At 51.1% G+C, this 19,693-nt stretch overlaps 1 protein-coding gene and 1 long non-coding RNA gene across 2 annotated transcripts in view; one reads left to right on the top strand and one right to left on the bottom strand.

Annotated features, from left to right (window-relative positions):
* Positions 1 to 1,576: 1,576 nt before the first annotated feature.
* Positions 1,577 to 19,693, bottom strand: part of PHACTR1 (phosphatase and actin regulator 1) — a 516,206-nt gene continuing 498,089 nt past the window's right edge. Inside the window, exons 10-15 of the mRNA XM_068994199.1 lie at positions 15,997 to 16,052; positions 11,255 to 11,316; positions 6,855 to 6,995; positions 5,988 to 6,064; positions 4,617 to 4,820; positions 1,577 to 1,661 (exon numbers count right to left, since the gene is read on the bottom strand). Coding sequence (XP_068850300.1) covers positions 1,577 to 1,661; positions 4,617 to 4,820; positions 5,988 to 6,064; positions 6,855 to 6,995; positions 11,255 to 11,316; positions 15,997 to 16,052 — 625 coding nt within the window. The remainder of the gene's footprint in view (positions 1,662 to 4,616; positions 4,821 to 5,987; positions 6,065 to 6,854; positions 6,996 to 11,254; positions 11,317 to 15,996; positions 16,053 to 19,693) is intronic.
* On the top strand, positions 8,038 to 9,491 carry LOC138097861 (uncharacterized). The gene is made up of 3 exons (XR_011146529.1): positions 8,038 to 8,119; positions 9,007 to 9,180; positions 9,388 to 9,491. It is a non-coding gene; the product is annotated as an uncharacterized lncRNA (long non-coding RNA).

Here is a 19,693-nt window from a genome sequence, read left to right on the forward strand (position 1 = left end):
TTCTCATCAATAGTTGCTCTGTAAAGAGCTGTAATTTTTGGTGTGCCCGTGGGAGGTGGTCAGGGACTTCTTCCTACTCCACCATTTGGCCAAGTCTTCAAGAGCTAAAGTTTAGTAAGGCCTAACTCTTATGTCAGACCCTGTGCTGAGCACTTAACACATTTTATTTAATCCTATCAGGTTTATAAAACAGGTGCCATCATTCCCATTTTAGAGATGAGAAAGCTGAGGCACAGTGAGATTAAGTAACTTGTCCGAAGTTGCTCAGCTGGTAGGGGCTGGAAGAGCCAGGGTTTCTGCCCAGGGCAGCAGTTTGACCCATACTGCTGCTTTGCAACACCTGGACACCTGGGGCAGGAGCTCAGGGGGGATCTGGGTTTTAACTGTAGATATGGAGTCATCTGAGGGACCATCTGAGGGAGCCAGCCAGGGACCATTCCGGGTGTCAAACTTGTCCTTGGATGAATATCAGGGGTAAGTACCTGCATCACTGAGGTGTCCTTGAATTTGGGGTGCTGTAGGGGACAACAGACTGTATCTTAAGCATCACAGCTCAAAGCTCCAAGGTCCCTCCAGGGTCCTTGACCCAGAGGAAGGGGGAGGTGGGATGGTATAATATGGTTGAGAGCAGCTTTAGGACGAGCCCCCACGAAGACACCTGAGTGCGCATGTCCCAGTGCCAATTAGCCCCCCAGGAGCCCAGCTTCAGGCAGGGGGGCATAGCAGGTGTGGCATCCAAGCTGTTCCCCAAGAGCCTTTCCCAGCAGCACTTACACAGAGCTCACTGGTCCCAAAGGAGTAAGCATTTTAAAAATTCAGGTAACCCAAATCTTAGATAGCTGATGTCCTTAAGGACACTACAGGACCCCTAGAGTTCAGTGTCCCCACTTTCCAGATGAGGATATCGAGGCCCAGAGAAATTAAGTGACTCAGCCAAAACTGTCCAGTTAGAGGTAATGGCGGGGCAATAATTTCTGTCCTATGATGACCAGAGGGTGGACACAGCAGGCCCTCTACCTATTGAGAATGTGTAGCCATGACCTTTACTGCGTAAAGGGCTTTCTTTTGGATGATGGCCCTTCTCATTCTGTCCTACAGGACAAAGCCTGTTGGAGCTTTTCTTACTCTAGTCCTTTGGCTCCCCTAGGTAACTACCACCAAGTTCTGACTTGTTAATGTCAGAGAATTCTGGAGTGAGGAAGACCACAGAATGACACAGAACTTGGCCTGTGGTGCTTTCTGTAGACCACTCAGCATCGCTGTCTGCTGGGGCCTTGGTGTTCCTCTTCCCACACAGGTGAGGGCTTGTCCAGACCCCTGCCATGATCCCGCTGACCTCCGGCAGCGCTTTGCCACTGCTGCTCAGCAAAGAATCGAGCAGTGCGCCTGGTCCTCTGGCCCACTGAGGATGGAGGCTACCTCTGGATAGATCTCCTAAGCCCTCGCTGCTCAGCAGCACGATGCCCGGACCAGCAGCATCAGCATCTGCACTAGGAAAGGACACCCCGGTGATCCCTGGCAGTGGCGCAGGGGGCGGCACCGTGCTGGGTCTTCTTCCCCACACCACCTTCGTTTGTTAGCAGACCAAGTGCATCTTCAGTAGTGTCACCACCTGAAACACAGCCAGCACGCCCTGCAGCACTTTGTGCTTCCCATAAAACCTCCAGAAAGACACATTGGGACCAAAAGGTTAAGCGATAAAAGGTCTTGGCTTTTTTACAGGATGAACACTCAGGTTGCTCAAGAAAGGAGACAGATGTATGTACGCCCAAGAGCAAAGTCTTCTGGGGCTTTTGCTTGGGGACAGTAATTTATATCATTCCCAGATTACTAAAGGACAGAAAACTAGAAATACATTTAGATAGTCTTTAAAAGATGTTTAGAAGAAGAAAAAAACTTGTATGCTAGAACTTACCTAGAAAGTTCATTTATGTATGTGCAGCAGTCTTTCCCTTCCCCATCAGTACCAGTTACATGAGGTGGTTCTGTGTTTTCATAACTCTTGTTCTTTTGCTGATGAGCTGACCTACCACTCCCCCCAACCAATCCAAGAATTTTCGGTGGTTCCTGCTGGTTGTCAGTAAAAACACACAGGAGTCAAGGAAATGTTTTTTTTAAGACTTTTTTTTTTTGGTTTGTTTTTAAAGAAACTGCATACATCATCAGAGACAAACAATAATTTAAATACCATGCAGTTTCTGTCTGTACAAAACCTAGGCCATAGAGCTCCAGTTTAATTCGTATTCTATTTACATTGTCTTCCTCATACAGCCGTCGTCGGTTAAAGCAGAACACGGGAGCGCACTCCGGTGCAAAGACAAACTATGGACAGACACCCGGGAAGCAACCAGAGAAAAGCAACCATTTGGGGGATCAACAGACAAATGGGAGGAAAAAGTCGTTTAAGGTGACCTTTGCCCACTGACTGTGCACAGGGGGAGCCTGAAATTCCATTCACCGAAGCACACATCACGGTTTTCATTCGGCAAGTATAAATACACGTTCATAGGCAGGAGAAAAATAAGCTCGGAGGTTTTCATCACATCCACCGTCACATCGTTTGGTTTTTCTAATCTGACATAAAGGCTAAAGTTTTACAGAGCTTTGAGGGCCTTTGGGGAGGAATAGGTCAGCGATTTCCAAGGAGCAGGTAGGCCCAGGGCAGTCTCCTCAGTCCTGGATAGGGTGGGGACCTCGGGCAGTGTTTGATCAGAGGGAAACATTTTGATTTGAGAAATCTCAGGTTGTTCTTGTGCTAATGCAAATGACAAAAAAGCTCAAACTGTAGCTTTTTCAGAAAAAGAGGCACACTGTAAACCAGCTAGCCTACCTTTTTCCCACCGCCACCCCCCACTCCCCCCATCAAATTGTCGTTTTGGAAAGAAACACTTTTTTCAGTTGTTTTAACAATGTGGCAAAAAGGAAATTTGGATAGATTTCTGTAAATACCTCAAGATTTCAAGGAAGGAAAGACAGCAGAGGGTCCATCCTGTGACCTACAGAGGTTGCTGAGCCACTTCCAATGGGCTCAGGAGAGCCCAGCTTGGGGCAGTGACACGGGAGGGGCACCTTCAATTTGCAGGGAGTTACTTCCAGAAAAAGCTACTCTGCAGGAGAAGCGGAAACTGCATTCAGTTTCTTCCATGTGCAAAGTGGCTGCAACAATGGGGCACTTTGGGTGGGAACCCGCGACCCCTGGCAGGCGGGCTGCAGGGAACTCGATTGAGGCATCATGTTCCCAAGAATCTGAAAGGCCTGGAACCCAGGCCAGCAGAGAAGCCCCTGGCCTGTGTGGTAGGCGTCCAGGCAGTGGAATGAGGTCCCTTAGAGTCCTAAGGGACTCGCTCTTGGGCCAGGAGAAGGCTGACCATCACAACACTAGAAGCCCAGGCTCAGACCCCGGCCAGGCGGGCACCTCGGCAGGGAACACGTGCCCACGCAGAGGAGTTACACGGAAGAGCCCCGCATCCTTCATCACACCATTTGCACATTCAAACGTCAGTAAGTCTTTCGGGAAGACACTGTTTACAGCCACGCTAAAATCCTGGCCACATTTTCCCTGAACAACGCCTCCACCCACGGCGGTTAACTATCCGGATTCAACATTCAAAGAAGAGAGGAAGGGGGTGACGCGTCTTCCCAGGGCTGGGCGCCAGGCGCTGTGAGGAAAGCGTGCGCCAGCTTGGCACCAGCCGGCGGGCACCACCTGGAACACCGCCCGAGCTCCCCTGCCAGGTGCATGGTGACACCGCCCCGGGGAGCCGTGAGTGCCAGCAGAGAAGGAGCCCGCCCTCACCTATGGTGATGGCAGGGCAGCCCCAGAGTAATGTGATCCCACGCGGCTTGGGGTGGGAACTGGTTACCTTTTTTTTTTTTGGTGAAGGCCAAGCTGGCATCTTCCTAAAGCCTGGGCCTGTGTGGTAGGGCTCTAGCCATCACCGGGAGAGCTGGTGGAACAACTGAGCTTCGTGGCCAGCCTGGAGGGGAAGGAAACCGGAAGCAGCTCAGGCGGCCCCCTGCAGAGAGCGGTCAGGGTCTGGAGCTGCCCCTCCTCTGCCACACCCTGTCCCCACCGCTCTCCTGTGATCACAGGTGAGGAGGATGGACAGAGATCCGACCTCTGTCACCCTCACCAGCCTCCAGATGGAGAGGAGGATGCTCCCTGGAGAAGCAGGTACCTCCCGGTGGGCAGGGCCAGCACCTGCCCCCACCCTGGGGCTTCTGCAAGGACACCTCCAGGCCCAGCCAGCCTGGAAGGGCCTCGGGTGGTTGTGGAGGACCTGCTGGGGGAAGCCAGCCCTTCAGGAATGGATCCTGGCCTGGTCCTCAACTCGGCCGTTAAGGGCCCTGCCACCCGGTCCCCAGCCCTGGGGTACACGCAGAGAGAATGAACATCAGCCAGGCTGTTGGTCACCCCAGCCTGGGTGCCTTCCACAGCGGCCTTATGCTCGCACGCATGATGCCACTGAGACAGCAGAGGCTGCTGGCATGCGTAAGATCCCCTGTGACTCTGGGCTCATCTAACAACAGCCTTTCCCTGCGATACCAGAGCTTCCTGGAGGGCAGCCGGCTTGGCCCGAGAGGACAGGACAGGCACTCATGCCCGCCTTCCGCACCTGGAGCGCATGCACTCTGAGGACGGCCTGGCGACCACAGGCTGCCCTAGAGAAGGGCTCTCCCCATAGTTCACCACGTGGGTGGTGCAGCCTCCTTCAGCAGCCTCCTTCTGATGGGGCACCACCCCTGGGCCGCCTGCTTCTGCACAGTCGTCCCAGGACAGATCCACCAGCTCGGCATTCTCTGGACTCAGGTGACAGACACTTTGGCGGTACAGGCTCGAGGGAGCCTCAGCGAGCGCAGTACCTGCCGGCCTGAGGCCCAGGGCCGCTCTGAGCACAGGCAAGTCTTCAGTGCCCCTGGCCTGGGATGGGGCACAGTCCCTTATCCACGGTGGTGCCGGCAGCTGAGCTGTAACCATCTTGTTTTTGCAAACAGAATCCTGTGTTTCCTTTTCTTTTTCTTCTTCTTTTAAAAAAAAGGCAGTTCATAAGATTTACATCGTAATGGGGAAGTGAATAAATACCAGCACTTATGGTTCTTATAAATTTATGTTTTGAAGACAGCATAGCACTCAAGAGGAATTCGACTGTTAAGGTCGGTGAAACCTAGGAATACAAAACAACTCAGTCAAGACCTAGCGGCTGCCCATGGTGTTGGACCTGATAAGGCCAAGCTCTCCAGCCTCCATCCTTGTTTGTGACAGCCACAGGGAGGCTTAAATCTCCAACCAAAGGCAAATAAATCTCCACAAGACCCCTGGAGAACCTGAGGCCCATCCAGTGCACCCCTGGTTTTGGAGAAGTTTAGTCTGGAGCTCCCCACAGGGGCTGCGGCCCAGGTAAGGACTCAGCAGCACGGCAGGGACCCCCAAGCTCCTGTCCCCGAGTCAGGTACTGTTTCTCCCAACGTTCAACCAAGGAGAGAGGCAGAAGGAGGGAGCTGATGGCCTGTCACTAACCAGCCCTGTGACCTTGTGTAAGCCCCTCCAATCTCTGTCTGATTCAGTTTTGCCAAGAAGCACCACACAGGACTGTCTGGGAAAAGGACACCGAACCACAGGCGTGACCCCCATGTAAAAGTACCATGTGGATCTGGTACCCTGACCCGGTTTGGTCTCTGCTGTAATCAGCAATGACCTTTCCTCCTCAGCTTATGTTTTCATAAATACCCACTCCGTCGTCCAGCACTCGTCTGCAGGCTCTGAGAAGGCTGCATTCAGCCCAGACCTCACACACACTCCTCTGCTTTCAGTAACCACGGTGAAACCTGTGGATCCTTCCATTTGGATCTTTCGTTTATCTTCCCCTCTCACCGCACCCACCACTGCACAGCACTCGTCCTCCAGAAGCAGCGAGGACAGTTCAGTCCAGGGGTAAATATAATTTGAAGCAGGGAAGAAAAAAAAAAAGAAACCTCTTGATACTAACCTTGTTAAATGTCTACTCAATTCATGAACTTCCATTTCAGTGCTTTTAAATTCGTTGAGCTCCTTCCGAATGGCAGCCTAGAAGAAGGAGAAGCCCGTGAGTGTGCGGAGGAAGCAGCCCACCTTCTATTTTATTCCTGAAAACATGAGGAAACCTCTTCAACAAAGTCAGATAGGTGCGTGAAGTAGATTCTTGCCACTGGGAGAAACAGTCACCCTGAGATACTCTTTAAAAAGTGGAAATGTTAGTCACTCGGTTGTGTCCAGCTCTTTACACCCATGTGGACTCTAGCCCACCAGGCTCCTCCTCTGTCCATTGAATTTTCCAGGTAGGAATACCGGAGTGGGTAACCAGTCCCTTCTCCACGGGATCTTCCTGACTCAGGGATCGAACCTGGGTCTCCTGCATTGCAGGCAGATTCTTTACCATCTGAGCCACCAGGGAAGCCCCTTTAGAACCTACGAAGAATCCCCTCCCCACCAAATCTAAGATGCAAACAGTTTGATTTGGGGTTCTGCCCGGAGCTGTTCATCTGGGCAGCGAGAGGGCCCGTCCACCTGGCCCACATCCTGGGGTCCCTGGTGCACACTGAAAGGTCAGCCCCTGGTCTTGCTTCGGTGGACCTAAGCTCAGAATGCACAGTGACGCCTCAGGATGGGTCCTTCCAGAGCTAGTGGGTCAGATCCCCCAATCAAACTAAGGGAAGGAGTGTGGCCCTTCGCAGGAGCCTGCCTGCAAGGCCGTCCACCTTCAGTGCCCACCCGGGCACCCCGGCTCTGCTCCAGGGCTCCGTGCAGGCTCCCAGCAGCATGCTAGAGACCCAGCGCCCGGCCGCGAGGCCCGGGCAGCCCTCCCCACCCCTCTCACTTTGTCGGCAGCAGTGAGGCGGGTCCAGGGCTTGTCAGCCCTGCGGTCATAGTCCTGAGCGTCGGCCACCTCCACGTAGTCGCTGAAGCGGATAAGGATCTTCCGTTCCCGAAGCTCCTCCACTGTGGGCCTCTGGCTGAGCTGTGGGAGAAAGACACAGACGTGGTCAACCAGCCATGTTTTAGATCACTTGGTCCACCCGTGAGTGTACAGGTGAGAACCCGAGGTGGAGAGGCACAGCTGACGCATCACATACCAGGGAGGGCGGGGACCCAGGGCTCCTGATTCCTGGCCCCGGGGCTTCTCCAGACTCTGTGACGGAGTTGACTGTCTCGTGAGCCGCCTCCAGGACTATGCAGACAAGCAGCCAGGCTGCTCAACAACACTGCAGTGTGTCTTTCTGTGTGGGTGTGGTGGGTCTTCCCACATGTACCTGCCTTTCCCATCAGGTGAACTGAAACCTTACACAACAGGTTTGTATTATTCTGGATTCATGAACTGACCTCTGTGTGTCAAATTTAGTGCTCTCTGCAAGAAGGGTTTGTAATCTTTGCGTTTCAGACACACAAAAGTACATACAAACTCTGGGGTGCACAGGAATTAGGAGTGTGTTGGTTTTTGGGGTCATGGAGACCCTGCCCCTCACTAGCTCAGATGAAAGGTGCGCCCACAAAGGCAGAGTGAGGCCGCGTTGATGCCGAGGAAGACTTGGGACGGGTTCTCTAGGGAAGTCTGCGGTGAAGGAGTGAAGCAGCTGAGTCACTTCGCCATCTCCCGTGTCACCCACTAGCACCCTCCCTTTGTACTTTCACAGCTCGAGGCTGACGTTCCTGTTACCTCTTCCTGTCACTAGGTTCACTTCTTCTGGAGCAACACAGTTGCTCTCTCTTTAGGATGCTGTCAATTCATGTTCAACCAATGTTACTTAAAAGCAGTTTTTCTCTAAGCCCTAGACTGTGTTTAATTCTATTAATAGAAGATGTAGTCAAATAGAATCTTAGCACAAAGGCCTATAAAACAAACACAAGCAAGCGAATCCAAACCACCTCTGGCTGTTCTGACTCTATCTTATGCAGCTGCCATACACCTTAGGCTGGTGCCAGAATGTTCCAGCTTGCTACCACGTGGCCTACAATCGAAGAACGTTAGATGACTGCCTGGCCGGCACTGAACAGAATGGTGACACCGACTGCCAGGCTCCAGATGGGACCCAAGCAGCCTGCTGCTACCCCTCGGCCAAGGGAGGAGAGACCTGGGGATCACAGGTATGTTGGGTGTGACTGGTCCCCCGTCTAGACCCTGCGCAGCTCCCCCTCCGAGTGGCTCCAGTCTCTCCTGGGTTTCCCAGGCATTTTGGTGTCAGCAGTGGCCTCTTGCAGGAAACCAGAGGTTTCCTGGGCTCGATGGTCAGGGTTTGCTGTCAGCAAAAATGGGGGTCTGTCCTGACTCAGAAATGAGTGCAGGGAGCTTCGAAGTGTCATTATAATACAAAGAGACATTTACCATAATACGCTCAGTTGTGTCCGACTCTTTGCAACCCCATGGACTGTAGCCCGCCAGGCTCCTCTGACCATGGGATTCTCCAGGCAGAATACTGGAGTGCGTAGCCATGCCCTCCTCCAGGGGATCTTCCCGACCTAGAGAGCGAACTGGGTGTCCTGCATTGGCAGGCAGATTCTTTACCATCTGAGCCAGTTGAGTACTTCGTTATCATGATAAATGTCTGTCTGCGTTATAAAGACTCCTACTCACAGCCTGGTTTGTGTTTCTGACGGGTAAGGTTTACCCTGGGGTGGCAGACAAACAGTACTGTTTGTTCAGTGTGCCATGCAAGCATGGAATTTTTAATTTAAATTTCTGGAAATTATGGTCTGGATTTTGCTCATAGCCTGTCTATGGTAGAGTCTGGAGTGAACAGAAATCTAGAGATTGGCTCTGAAGGTAAGGGACTCTCTTTCATGCCTGAATCTGATGGGGATGAGGAACTGGGCCCAGGTGCTACCAGGGAGTGAGCGAGGAGGGCCCTGGGTTTTCCTGCTGGGAGAGTCTGACTAACCACCACCGGGATTCCGTCATGAGCAAGGGCTCACAAGCCTTGCCATGTGGGCTGAGGAGAGGCGCCTTTGGCTCACGACTGGCTCTCACTTTCCAGGTAAAGTGAACCCAGGTTACCTGCCTGGATGCTAAGGAAATAGTCTCTGCAGCCAGAGTTGGTTTTCCGGGAATGACGGGCTGCAGAGGTTGGCAGCAAAGTGTCACTTGCAAGCGCTCAACAAAAGGGAACACGTCAAGACCCAGATTCCACTACTACTGCGACCTGACCCAGGTGAAGTTCTTCCCTGCCGTCCTTCCAGCCAGCCTCCCTCCCTTCTTCTCATCCATCCATCAAGCTAGCTAGCAGTTTTTTGGAAGCGGGAAACAGGCATCTACTAGAAGATGAAGCATATGATTTTTTAGGTTCGTCTCAGTTTGGCAGAAGAGAATGCCTGGTCTGTGGCAATCAGCATCCGCTACTGTGTTTTCTTTCTCTCAGGTCTCGACAGAAGGATATGGAGGCAATCCTGCGGCTGAGGGAAGGTACGTGCCCCCCGCCCTCTGGCATCTGGTCTTGCTGTGATAAAGGCTCCTGAGGAGCAGAACGTGTCCAGGGCCAGGAGGTGTACAGATTCCCTACCAGCTGCCAGGCCCCACACCTCTGTTCACAGAGCCAGATGTGAAAGGTACTTGCAGTCTCTCTCTCCCTTATAAAAAGCAGCCTATCCCTTCCCTCAAGCTCATTATCTCTAATTCCCCGAGCCAGTCCCAGGGGATGGCAGATGCTGAAATTACAAGGCACTTTTTCTGGGAGAAGAGAGAGGTAACTGAGAGGAGGAAGAGGCATTTATCTTGAAGACTTGCAAGAACTATGGGTATTTGGGGACCCCACCCCCTTGCTCTCCCAGGGGAGATGGGTGTGGGAGGAAACCCTCTTCTCTCACCCCTTCCTGCCAAATTATGCAGTTAGTCAAGTTTTCCCCTGCAAGATCGTATACTTATTATTTTTTTTTTTTTTAAAGAGAATTAACTTCATGTCCAAATCTTTCCGTTACTAGCTTTTAGCAAGAAACCCTCAAGTTTAGGAGAATTGGGGGTGGGTACCAGCAATGAACTCCCATGAACGTTACAAAAATCTGATTAAACGTTTGTATTAGAAACATGGGGTCATTACCAGTCTCCTTTTGATACCCTCATCATTTCCAGGACCCACTTAGAACAATCTAGTGTATCTCCCCTCGTCCCTGGTCCCCTTCGCTGCTCAGTCTCAGGAAACACAGTGCCCTGCATCCAAAGGCTAGGTGATCTTAAGGATGTAAGAACCAGACCTGGACTCGGGAGAGGGCACCTGGGTGAAGTGAGGGCCCGAGCTCTCGTGGCTCTCAGACTCTTGCTTATCTTACTCCTTTTAACTGGGATGGCCTTTCGCTTGTCACCAGATGTTTGGGGTGCTCTAAGGGTGAGAAAGCACTGAGAAACAAATCATCACCTTAGTAACTGGTATGGTATTTCAGGATCTCTGAATTTCTTCCTTTGCATAATATGTCCACAGAGAAAAATCCATTAATAAAAACTTTAAAAATTAATTTCGATGTGCCTCTTAACTGTCTTTAAGCTTTGAGTATCTTTCTCTCAAGATGGTCACTGTAGGAGAGTGATTAAAAACACTCTAGTCAGACAGAATAAAGTATTTTCTGTACCATCAATTATTAAATTTCTCAACATCCCCCAAGAATAGCCTCAAATAAAGAGCTTCATATCAGAGAGGTTACTCCAAATTAGATCTGCGTGGGTCTACACTGCATTGCCAAGCCATCTATTTTGGGGGTTTTTATGGAAAAATATATAAAAGTTCTATCTTCCTGAATTTTATCTAAGTGCTTTTCAAACATCTCCATTAGTTTATCAGTATATTTGACATTTCCCTAATTAATTGGATTTAGCATAATAAATAGTTCTTGAGTAGTAGGTCAGGAGCAGTTATCAGGGGAGACAAGGAAAACTTGTATTTTCCAGGGTCATAGCAAATAACTGATACATTTTGAACTACTGATGTTGACAGTGAATTTTTAACTGCAGAATATTTACTGTAACTGCAAATATAATACACCTGCCATCAAGTTGCTTGGAGGAGTAGGCCGCTGTCACAAAAAGAAGCAACATAGGATGTCACCAGCCAACAGGACTGAGGGTTGTGAAGCTGTGTGACCACTGGCCCCTGGAGAGTCTAGAGAGCCATATGTCCCGACACCCAAGGAATAGAACCACTGATGTCACCTCCAACAGGCCAGGCGGTGGGGAAGGCCTGCACCCGAGGGGCGGGTGGCCTGCTGTCCCAGCCCCATTGGCACAGAGAACCCTCTCACCTTTCGAGTTAACCTCCTCTTGATCTCTCTCTTCTCCTCTTGTTCCTCTTGTTCATTCCGAGCTGAAAGAAACAAAGAAGCTTTAGGTTTTGGTTGCAGCGTCCCCCAAGGAGGCACCCTCTGAATCTCCACAGGTTCTAGGCCAAGCAGCTCACAGTCTCAGGAGGAGAGTTCCCCGTCCGGACCGCAGCCACCCTTCTACTCCTGGGGACACTCTCCAAGCGCCTGCACTGTTTCAAACAGGGGGGTGAGCGGGTCAACCTTACTTCACTTTCTTCATGTCACATGGGGTTCCTTTGGAGTCTGCAGGCAGAGATGCTGGATCAGGAGGTGGGTCCTGAAACAGTGGGTGCTGCTCACAGTGACAGGTGTGTCCTCGGAGCAGGGAGGCGCCCTTCTCTGGACAAGACCTGGGCCTCACTCAGCTCTGCCTTAGGCCTCACAGTGACCTAAGGGGTCTCATTGTGAGGTGGTCCGGGGCACCCGGTGCCCCACCTGGAAGGAACAGAGGCCAGACCCCCACAGAAACAACACACGGCACGGCTGACGCCAAACACAGAGGCTGGATCTGCAAAACGCTCACCTTTCGCAAGGCCTGATTCCATCAATTCTTTGAATCTTCCAAGAAGTCCACAGAGCATGTGGCAGGCCACAGTGTGGGGTACCATGGCCTGCATTTCGACTTTTAAGGAGTGTCTTAGGGCAGACTTGAGAGCTTAAATGTTCTCAGTGCAATATGGGGGGGGGGGGCTTAGCATTAGGTGTGTGCAGGTAAGAGGGCCTGGGGAAACGAGCAGAGAGGTGGTGGGCAGAGAATGTGGGCACATCTAAGTAGCCGGATGGCGTGGGTACCTCACTTTCCTCCCAGGCCTTGGGACGGACGCCCAGATTGCAGCCTAGTACTGTCTGACTCGAGGGAAACCATGAACGTCAGCTTGGGCCCAGTGCCCCGTGTCTCGTCTACTGAATTGAGGATGCCTTCAGACAGAGGCCACCATGGCGACTTGACCGGCACCGTCTGCATCAAGAGGGCCCATTTGAAACCACTGACGTAAATGATGTTTCCATAACTCCACTGACTTATCTTATCAGGACGCATTTGTCAGTCAGTGGTCTCAGTAGAGCCCAGATTTTTAAAAGTGCGACTCCCTCGTGCCTAGAAGTGGGGTCCCCCCACCTCTCCTTGCCAGCAACCACAGCCTTCAGCCAACTCACACTGCAAGCGGCAATGCCTCCCCGCCAGGAGGAACAAGGATGAGTCAGAGCACCACTCAGGCCCTCACGCGACACCCCCCTCTCCCCGGGGACATGGTGTGGCCACTCTGACCGCCTGTGAGAATCGGGATTGTGGACTGGGCAGCACCAGAAATGCCGACATCTGGCCCTTGGCTGAGGTCCCCAGGGGTCCCCGCGGTCCCAAACTCCACATGAGAGTGCCTTCCTTTGAAGTGAAAGGTCCTCCCTCCCCTTCCAGAGTTCCTTTGAAAAATGTGAATTGCTTCAGGATTAAAAACCCATTCAACTAGTCAGCCATTACCACCTTTGTATGAACGAATCTCTCCGAGATAAACTGGGAGTCAGCCAGTTAGACCCAGAAGAAGGGTGTCCCTCCCCCTCGTCCCCCCGACAGCTGCATTTGCAGATGGGAAGGACAGGCGGAAAGGCCTAGAGTGGATGGTGAGCACCCAGGAGGCAGCTCAAGGGCCCTGGGTTAAAATGGACAGACTCACAGTGTATTAGAGCCAGCAGAGGCCCAAGAGACCACCTAAGCTACTGCTCTTTGGCTTGGAAATTGACAGACAGGCCCAAGGGAACTGAGGGGCGGGCTGCACATTCCATGGCTAATACGTTAGACACACGGTCCAGCTCTTTCTCTTGCTCAAACACACTGCCTCTTCCCAATCCGATTTTGCTTGGGGGCCAGCCCTCCTCATTACTGGTTACTTGCCTCGGACTCCACTCGGGGGCCTCCTCATCCTACAGGCCCCCTCCTGGGCCATGAAAGTCAGCACCCTGCCCTCTCACCTCCTACATGTGTTCCTGAGGTCCCTCTGATGGGTGTGGGCCCTAACCTATCACCAGTGGAATCTAGGCTTTTAGTTCAAAGCCATTTACAAACTCAGGGTCATGAATTCTCAGACAGTGGGTACCAAGACAACCTCATTAGGCAAGTGGAAAAAGGGAGACCAGGAAAAGCCCTCGAGGTCATCACTGCCGCCACCACCAGACAGCTCATTGTGTGCTCAGACGGGCCTGAAGTCTCGTTGGCTGCCCCCGGTGGAGCAAGTATCACCCACAGGGCCGGGCAGGTAGGGGCTCTCAAAGCTCCAGCACCATCCCCACCCCAGGCTGCCCACGCTGGTGGCCCACCCTCCTGCAACCTTAGAGACATGCTGCCTCCCTGGACTGAAAGCCGAGATGATAATTCTCAGAATACACCATTTGAGGGTATCTTCTGATGCCACAAAACATTTTTTGTTTTACAATCACAATAGATTTTAAAAAAGAGAGAAAAAAATACACACACCTATTTCAGAAAACAAAGTTTCAGAACGTGGGAGAAAACAAAGAACCAGCAGGAAAAATAAATCTTTCCAAAAAGTTTTGAAACTGCAAAATGGTGACCCTGTTTGAATTTGGTCAAATGGTCCTTCAATTTGCAGCTACTCACACAGGACACGACGGAAGAGGCCAGAGAATGAAAGGGAACCATGGGGGCAGCTGGGTACTCTTTGCTTCCCTGAACCTGAGCCCACAGGCTTACACGGCACAAGCAACCAACTCTACAACCCCAGCATCTTTCTGGAGGGTGAGAAGAAAGCAACTCGAGGGCCTGCTTATCGTCTATCGGGGATCTGGGCAGATGAGACGCGGGAGCTGGTGCCTCTAGGGAGCCAGGTGAGCTAGGGACTCCCTGCCTTCTCTTTCCAAAACCTCTGTCCCTGCCGACAGAAGCACGCATCTTCTGAAACCTGAACAAGTCCCCAGAAGGGTTCAGCTTCTTCACAAGTAAGAGTCAGGTTAGGACCGAGGTACCGCGTAGCCCGCCAGAGCACAGAGTCCTTCGGCGACCACGGAGGTGTGTGAGGCGGGTGGCGGGGCAGAGGAAGGAGCAAGCACGCTCACCGGATCTCTGCGTTTAGAAATCAGCGGCCACCTGTTTGTTCTTCCCTCTGATGTGGACAATTTTTAGCAGGTCAGGATTCAAGTGGGGACAGAAAGGGAGACACAGAAGCCAAACGTTTCCCCAACCAGGGAAGTCACCTGAAAGAGTTCTCAATCTGTTTCAGCTCAAAGTAAACTCTGGAGAAACTCTGAAAGGCACCCCTGGATTAGGAAGACCATAATCACATACACAACCTCCTAGAGATCTGGGGAATAGATCAGGTGCCCTGAGGCCCGAGGAAGGTCAGGGCTGAAGGTGCCACCCCGGAGGGGTGGGGGAGTGGCCACAGCCGAGAGCAAGGGGCAGGATGTGGGCACAAGGGGGATGCTCTGGGTCACACCCCACACCCCAACAACACAGCCTCCCCAGGGGAAACGCAACAGCCAGCCACACGATACTGACCAAGTCACAGGACCACGATGAGGAAGGAAGAAAAGGAAAATCAAGAACATTTTTGTTTGGTTGTGGTGGAAATACCCAGTCACTCATGCAGAGGCCTCACGTGACGCGCGCGCGTGTGTGTGGTGTGTGCGTGGTGTGTGTGTGTGGGGTGTGTGTGGGGTGTGTGTGTGGTGTGTGTGTGTGTGGTGTGTGTGTGGTGTGTGTGTGTGTGGGGTGTGTGGTGTGTGTGTGTGTGGTGTGTGTGTGCTTTGTAAAACTGCATAGCATAAATTTCTCTTTTCTGGAGAGAGAAAGGGATGGGTGTGTGGGGAGAGAGGGTCTGAATTAAACTAAAAACATCTGTTGACCATCTAGAGGGCAGTGTTGATGACAGTATCCTGCAATGAAGCAGAGGGGTTTTATTTTTCAACTATTGAATATCTCCCCCGCTAAACTGAGGAATGCTGGTTGGTGTCCGTGAGATGATTCCTTTTAGCATTTTTAAAACAAATATTTTAAGCACCACATGGATTTTCTCTACATACTCAAATTATCTCTGTGTCCTAAACCAAACAAGAGGCTCGTTTGTTTTTTTCTGTCCACAGATAAGAGTGACAGTGAGACTTTCTGGAAAGAGAGCTTCAGCAGCTATTCCAGCAGCTGGCTATGGGAGGCCCAAGAGGAGGCCAGAAAGGATTTCCACTGGAAAATGCTTTCTTAGACTTTCAACTGACTGCTCAGAGGGAGGGGGGATTTTATCAGCAGCAGCCAGCTGCAGCAGAAAGTCATATCCTCTGGTTCTAGTTTTCAAATGGCTATCTGCCCTATTTTAGCCATCAGTATCATATTTGCAGTTTTTAAGCCAATTTGGCTTTAAAGGCAACCCCAGCTCTCATTTAACAAGAAGTTATCTTGCTCGAACTTTCCAGCTTCTCTGACTCTGCAGCCCACTCAAGGGCAGGTTTTTTCTTGGAGACCCTGAGTTCCTCATGAACCAAGTGGATTTGAAGTTGCTTTCTCTGTGGGGAGGCTGTCTCGGGGGGTCTAACACACAGGGGTGAAGCCTGCAGCACCAGAGAGGGTCTCGATCCTTTCCACACACACACACACGGGAGAAGCCCAGCGGCTTGCTGTGATATACCATCACCAAAGCGATCATGAAACCTCAGCGTTTGCCACAGGCTCTGTCACTTACGTTTCAAAATGTTCCTCTGCTCCAGTTCCTCCGCAGTCGGCCTCTGGCTCAGTCGCCTGCGGAAAAAATCCAGGAAAAGTTTTTGGACCATGTCATAGCCTCCCTGGGTCATTAATCTCCCCGGCCGTCGCAGACGCAGGAGGCAGAGTCAGAGGCTGGGGTGCCTGTTCCATCCTGCGCTCTCAGAGACTGACGCTCACTACCAACGGCTCCTCAGTTCCTCAATTTCAAGCCCAGGAAAGCCACTCGGTGTGATGTCACGTGGAGCTGACCCTCCCCCCTCTGGCGGCCCCTCCCCTGCCCTGCTCCCCCGGCCTCCAGGCCCGTGAACTCTCATCACAGAAGTCTCATTCTTTCGCTGGGGCCTCCTAACTTTGAGATCATGGCCTCTGCCTTTCTCCCCTGACCCTGAGGCTAGAGCTTGCCTCTTGCCCTGTCTGTGCAGACTCAAAATACAAAGAGGCCCATGGCCCCGGGGAGTCGGGAGAAAGCAAGTCTGTCCGCAGAGAACAATAGCTGCTCTTCTGATCCCCACCCATCGCCACCAGGGCCTCATTAGACACGGGATGACAAATGAAGAGGAACAGGGGTGACGCTGGGTGCCCGCATGTGATTTAGCCGTAGCAAGTGAAGCATCACAGCCGGGATGTGAACTGGCTATGATGCCACAGCAGGGGGCGGGGTTGGGCAACAGGCAGGGAAGGACACCCAAGAGCAGACACATGTTCTCAGAGACGCTTTAGTGGATCTGACTCCAGAGGCAAGGGACACAAAAGCAAAAACAAGCGGGACTACCTCACCCTAGAAAGCTTCTGCACAGCCAAGGAAATCATCATCAAAACAAAAAGGTAACCTACTGAGCGGGAGAAGACAACTGCAGATCATGTACCTGATGGGGGTTAAAATCCAAAATATATAAAGATCTAACACACATCAACAACCAAAAGACCAAATGATTAAAAAATGAGCAGAGGAGCTGAACATTTTTCCAAGAAGACACATGGACGGTCAGCAGGTACATGAAAAGATGCTCAACAGCAGTGGTTACCAGGGAAAGGCAAATGAGAACCACAAGGAGCGATCACCTCACACACGTCCGAATGGCTATCACCGAAGGGACCACATAGGACAAATGCTGGCAACCACGTGGAGGAAAGGGACGGTGGCACCCTGTTGCTGGGAATGTAAACCGGGGCAGCCATTGTGCAGAACAGTATGGAGAGTCCTCAGAAAGTTAAGAATGGAACTACCATACGACCCAGCTAGCCCACTCATGGGTCTTTGTCTGAAGAACACGAAAACACTAACTCAAAAAGATAATCTGTGCCCCTCCGCTCACTGCCCTATTATTTACAGTAGCTAAGTGGTGTTGGAGAAGACTCTTGAGAGTCCCTTGGACTGCAAGGAGATCCAACCAGTCCATTCTGAAGGAGATCAGCCCTGGGTGTTCTTTGGAAGGACTGATGCTGAAGCTGAAACTCCAGTACTTTGGCCACCTCATGCAAAGAGTTGACTCATTGGAAAGGACTTTGATGCTGGGAGGGATTGGGGGCAGGAGGAGAAGGGGATGACCAAGGATGAGATGGCTGGATGGCATCACTGACTCGATGGACGTGAGTCTGAGTGAACTCCGGGAGTTGGTGATGGACAGGGAGGCCTGGCGTGCTGCGATTCATGGGGTCGCAAAGAGTCGGACACGACTGAGCGACTGAACTGAACTGAAGATATGGAGACAACCTCAGCCTCCACTGATGGGCAACTGGATGAAGAAGGTGTGGCCCATACACAGTGGAATATTATCCAACCTTAAAAAGTATGAGACCTCGCCATTCATGACATCACGAAGGTAGTATTCTAAGTGAAATAAGTCACACACCAGCAAACACTGTGACTTCACTCCTACGTGGAATCTAAAAGACTCCCAAACAAATGAACACACACAATAAAAACAAAACCAAACAGATACAGAGATCAGAATAATGGTTACTGGGGGGAAGGGGACTGGGGGTGGGCAGAATGGTGAAGGGGGTCAACTGTACTGTGACAGGTGGTCACCAGACTGGTGGTGGTGATCGCTCTGCAGTATATACAGATGTTGAATTATAATGCCGTAATGCCTGAAACTTACATTAAAAAAAAAAAAAAGAAAGAAAGAGGAGGACCAGATGAAGTTCCAGGAAAGATCACACAATGGGCTTCAGCATCACAGATATGTTGGTATTTTTGAGACTCTTGGAAACTATTTAACAATCCTGCAATTAATTATTCAGTTTTCCACTTCCCTCGTCGGGATGAGGTATGTGAGGTGAGAACACTGTGGAAGGAGTCTGAGGGGCCCCCGAGTCCTTCCAGGTAGAACTAAGGGGTAGACAACAGTGCTGTTCTAGCAGCAGAGGTCACAGTCCCTCCCGAAACATCAGCAACCGGCGTCTAGAGCTGACAAGATGTTTACATCATGGGGGCTTCCCTGGAGGCTCAGGCAGTAAAGAATCCACCTGCAATGGAGGGGCCCTAGGTTCGATCCCTAGGTGGGGAAGAACCCCTGGAGAAGGGCATGGCAACCCACTCCAGTATTCTTGCCTGGAGAATTCCAGGGACAGAGGAGCCTGGCGGGCTACGCTCCAGGGAGTCACAAAGAGTCAGACATGACTGAGCGGCTAACATTTTCACTTACATCATGGATACTAAGAGAAACCAGATTCAAAATGAAGTCCACGGAGTTGCCAAGTATAACTGTTTTAAACCCAGTGCTGACAGCTGATTCTATGATGTTCCAATATCGTTGCCATATAAGCTGCACACAGGGAGGGGGCCTCAATGACAGAGAAAGGAGTTTTGATAGGATATCTGTCTTCAAGGCGCTTGGGAGCACCTTGGAGACGGCTGGAAATGGTTAATCCCAAAGTGTTCTCAAGTTTATAAGAACATTTTCACATCTATTCTTCATTTTCTGAAACATCCCATGAAGGTATTATTTATCTGCATTGATAAGGGCCAGCTGGGTATCTGGAAATTCACAATTCTCGAGGCTCTAAATTTGGACTCAACAGTCTTCCCGTCCTTTCTAAAACAGCATTCTCCAACTGCAGGGGGGAAGCTGAGATTACACAAGTGAGCAAGTCAGTGTCATAGGTCTGGGATGTAATTCCTGACTCCACTTAGAGTGAGCTTCTTAGAGTCTCTCCCTCACTTTTCCATTTATTTTTCTGCCAAATACTAGCTCCTTTTGTAGGGATGCACAGCCACCTTTGTGGGACCATTTTGGAAAACCAAGGTTTCACGGGAAGCTAGGGTTTGGGGATAGTATGTTTTGAAGAAGCCCTTCCAGATTAAAAAGTAGGGGTCAGTGTTTTAGAATCTTATGCCCTAAAGTGTCTGCAGAAGGTTTGCTCACTGGCTTGTGCTAAGCAGCCCATGGATCCCATGAGCAGATGCCTTGCCTGGTTCTTTGCTGGCCTTTCTGCTTTTGTATTTCTTACGCGTCATGTTTGGAGGGGACGAAACAATGAGTGACTGAACTCTAACCAGAGAAAATTCTGCTATTAACTAGGCAGCCTTATCGTTAAATACACATGATTTCACATGAGGCCCTCTATTTATGTTTCATTTCTCTTGAAAGGGTCTGAGAATAATATCCAGGCTAATCACAGCTATAAAATGCAGCTAAGTCCTCCCAAAGGGCATGTGCTATAGTTAG

This window comes from Capricornis sumatraensis, chromosome 22 (assembly GCF_032405125.1).
Source record: "Capricornis sumatraensis isolate serow.1 chromosome 22, serow.2, whole genome shotgun sequence".
NCBI classification, from domain to species: Eukaryota; Metazoa; Chordata; class Mammalia; order Artiodactyla; family Bovidae; genus Capricornis; species Capricornis sumatraensis.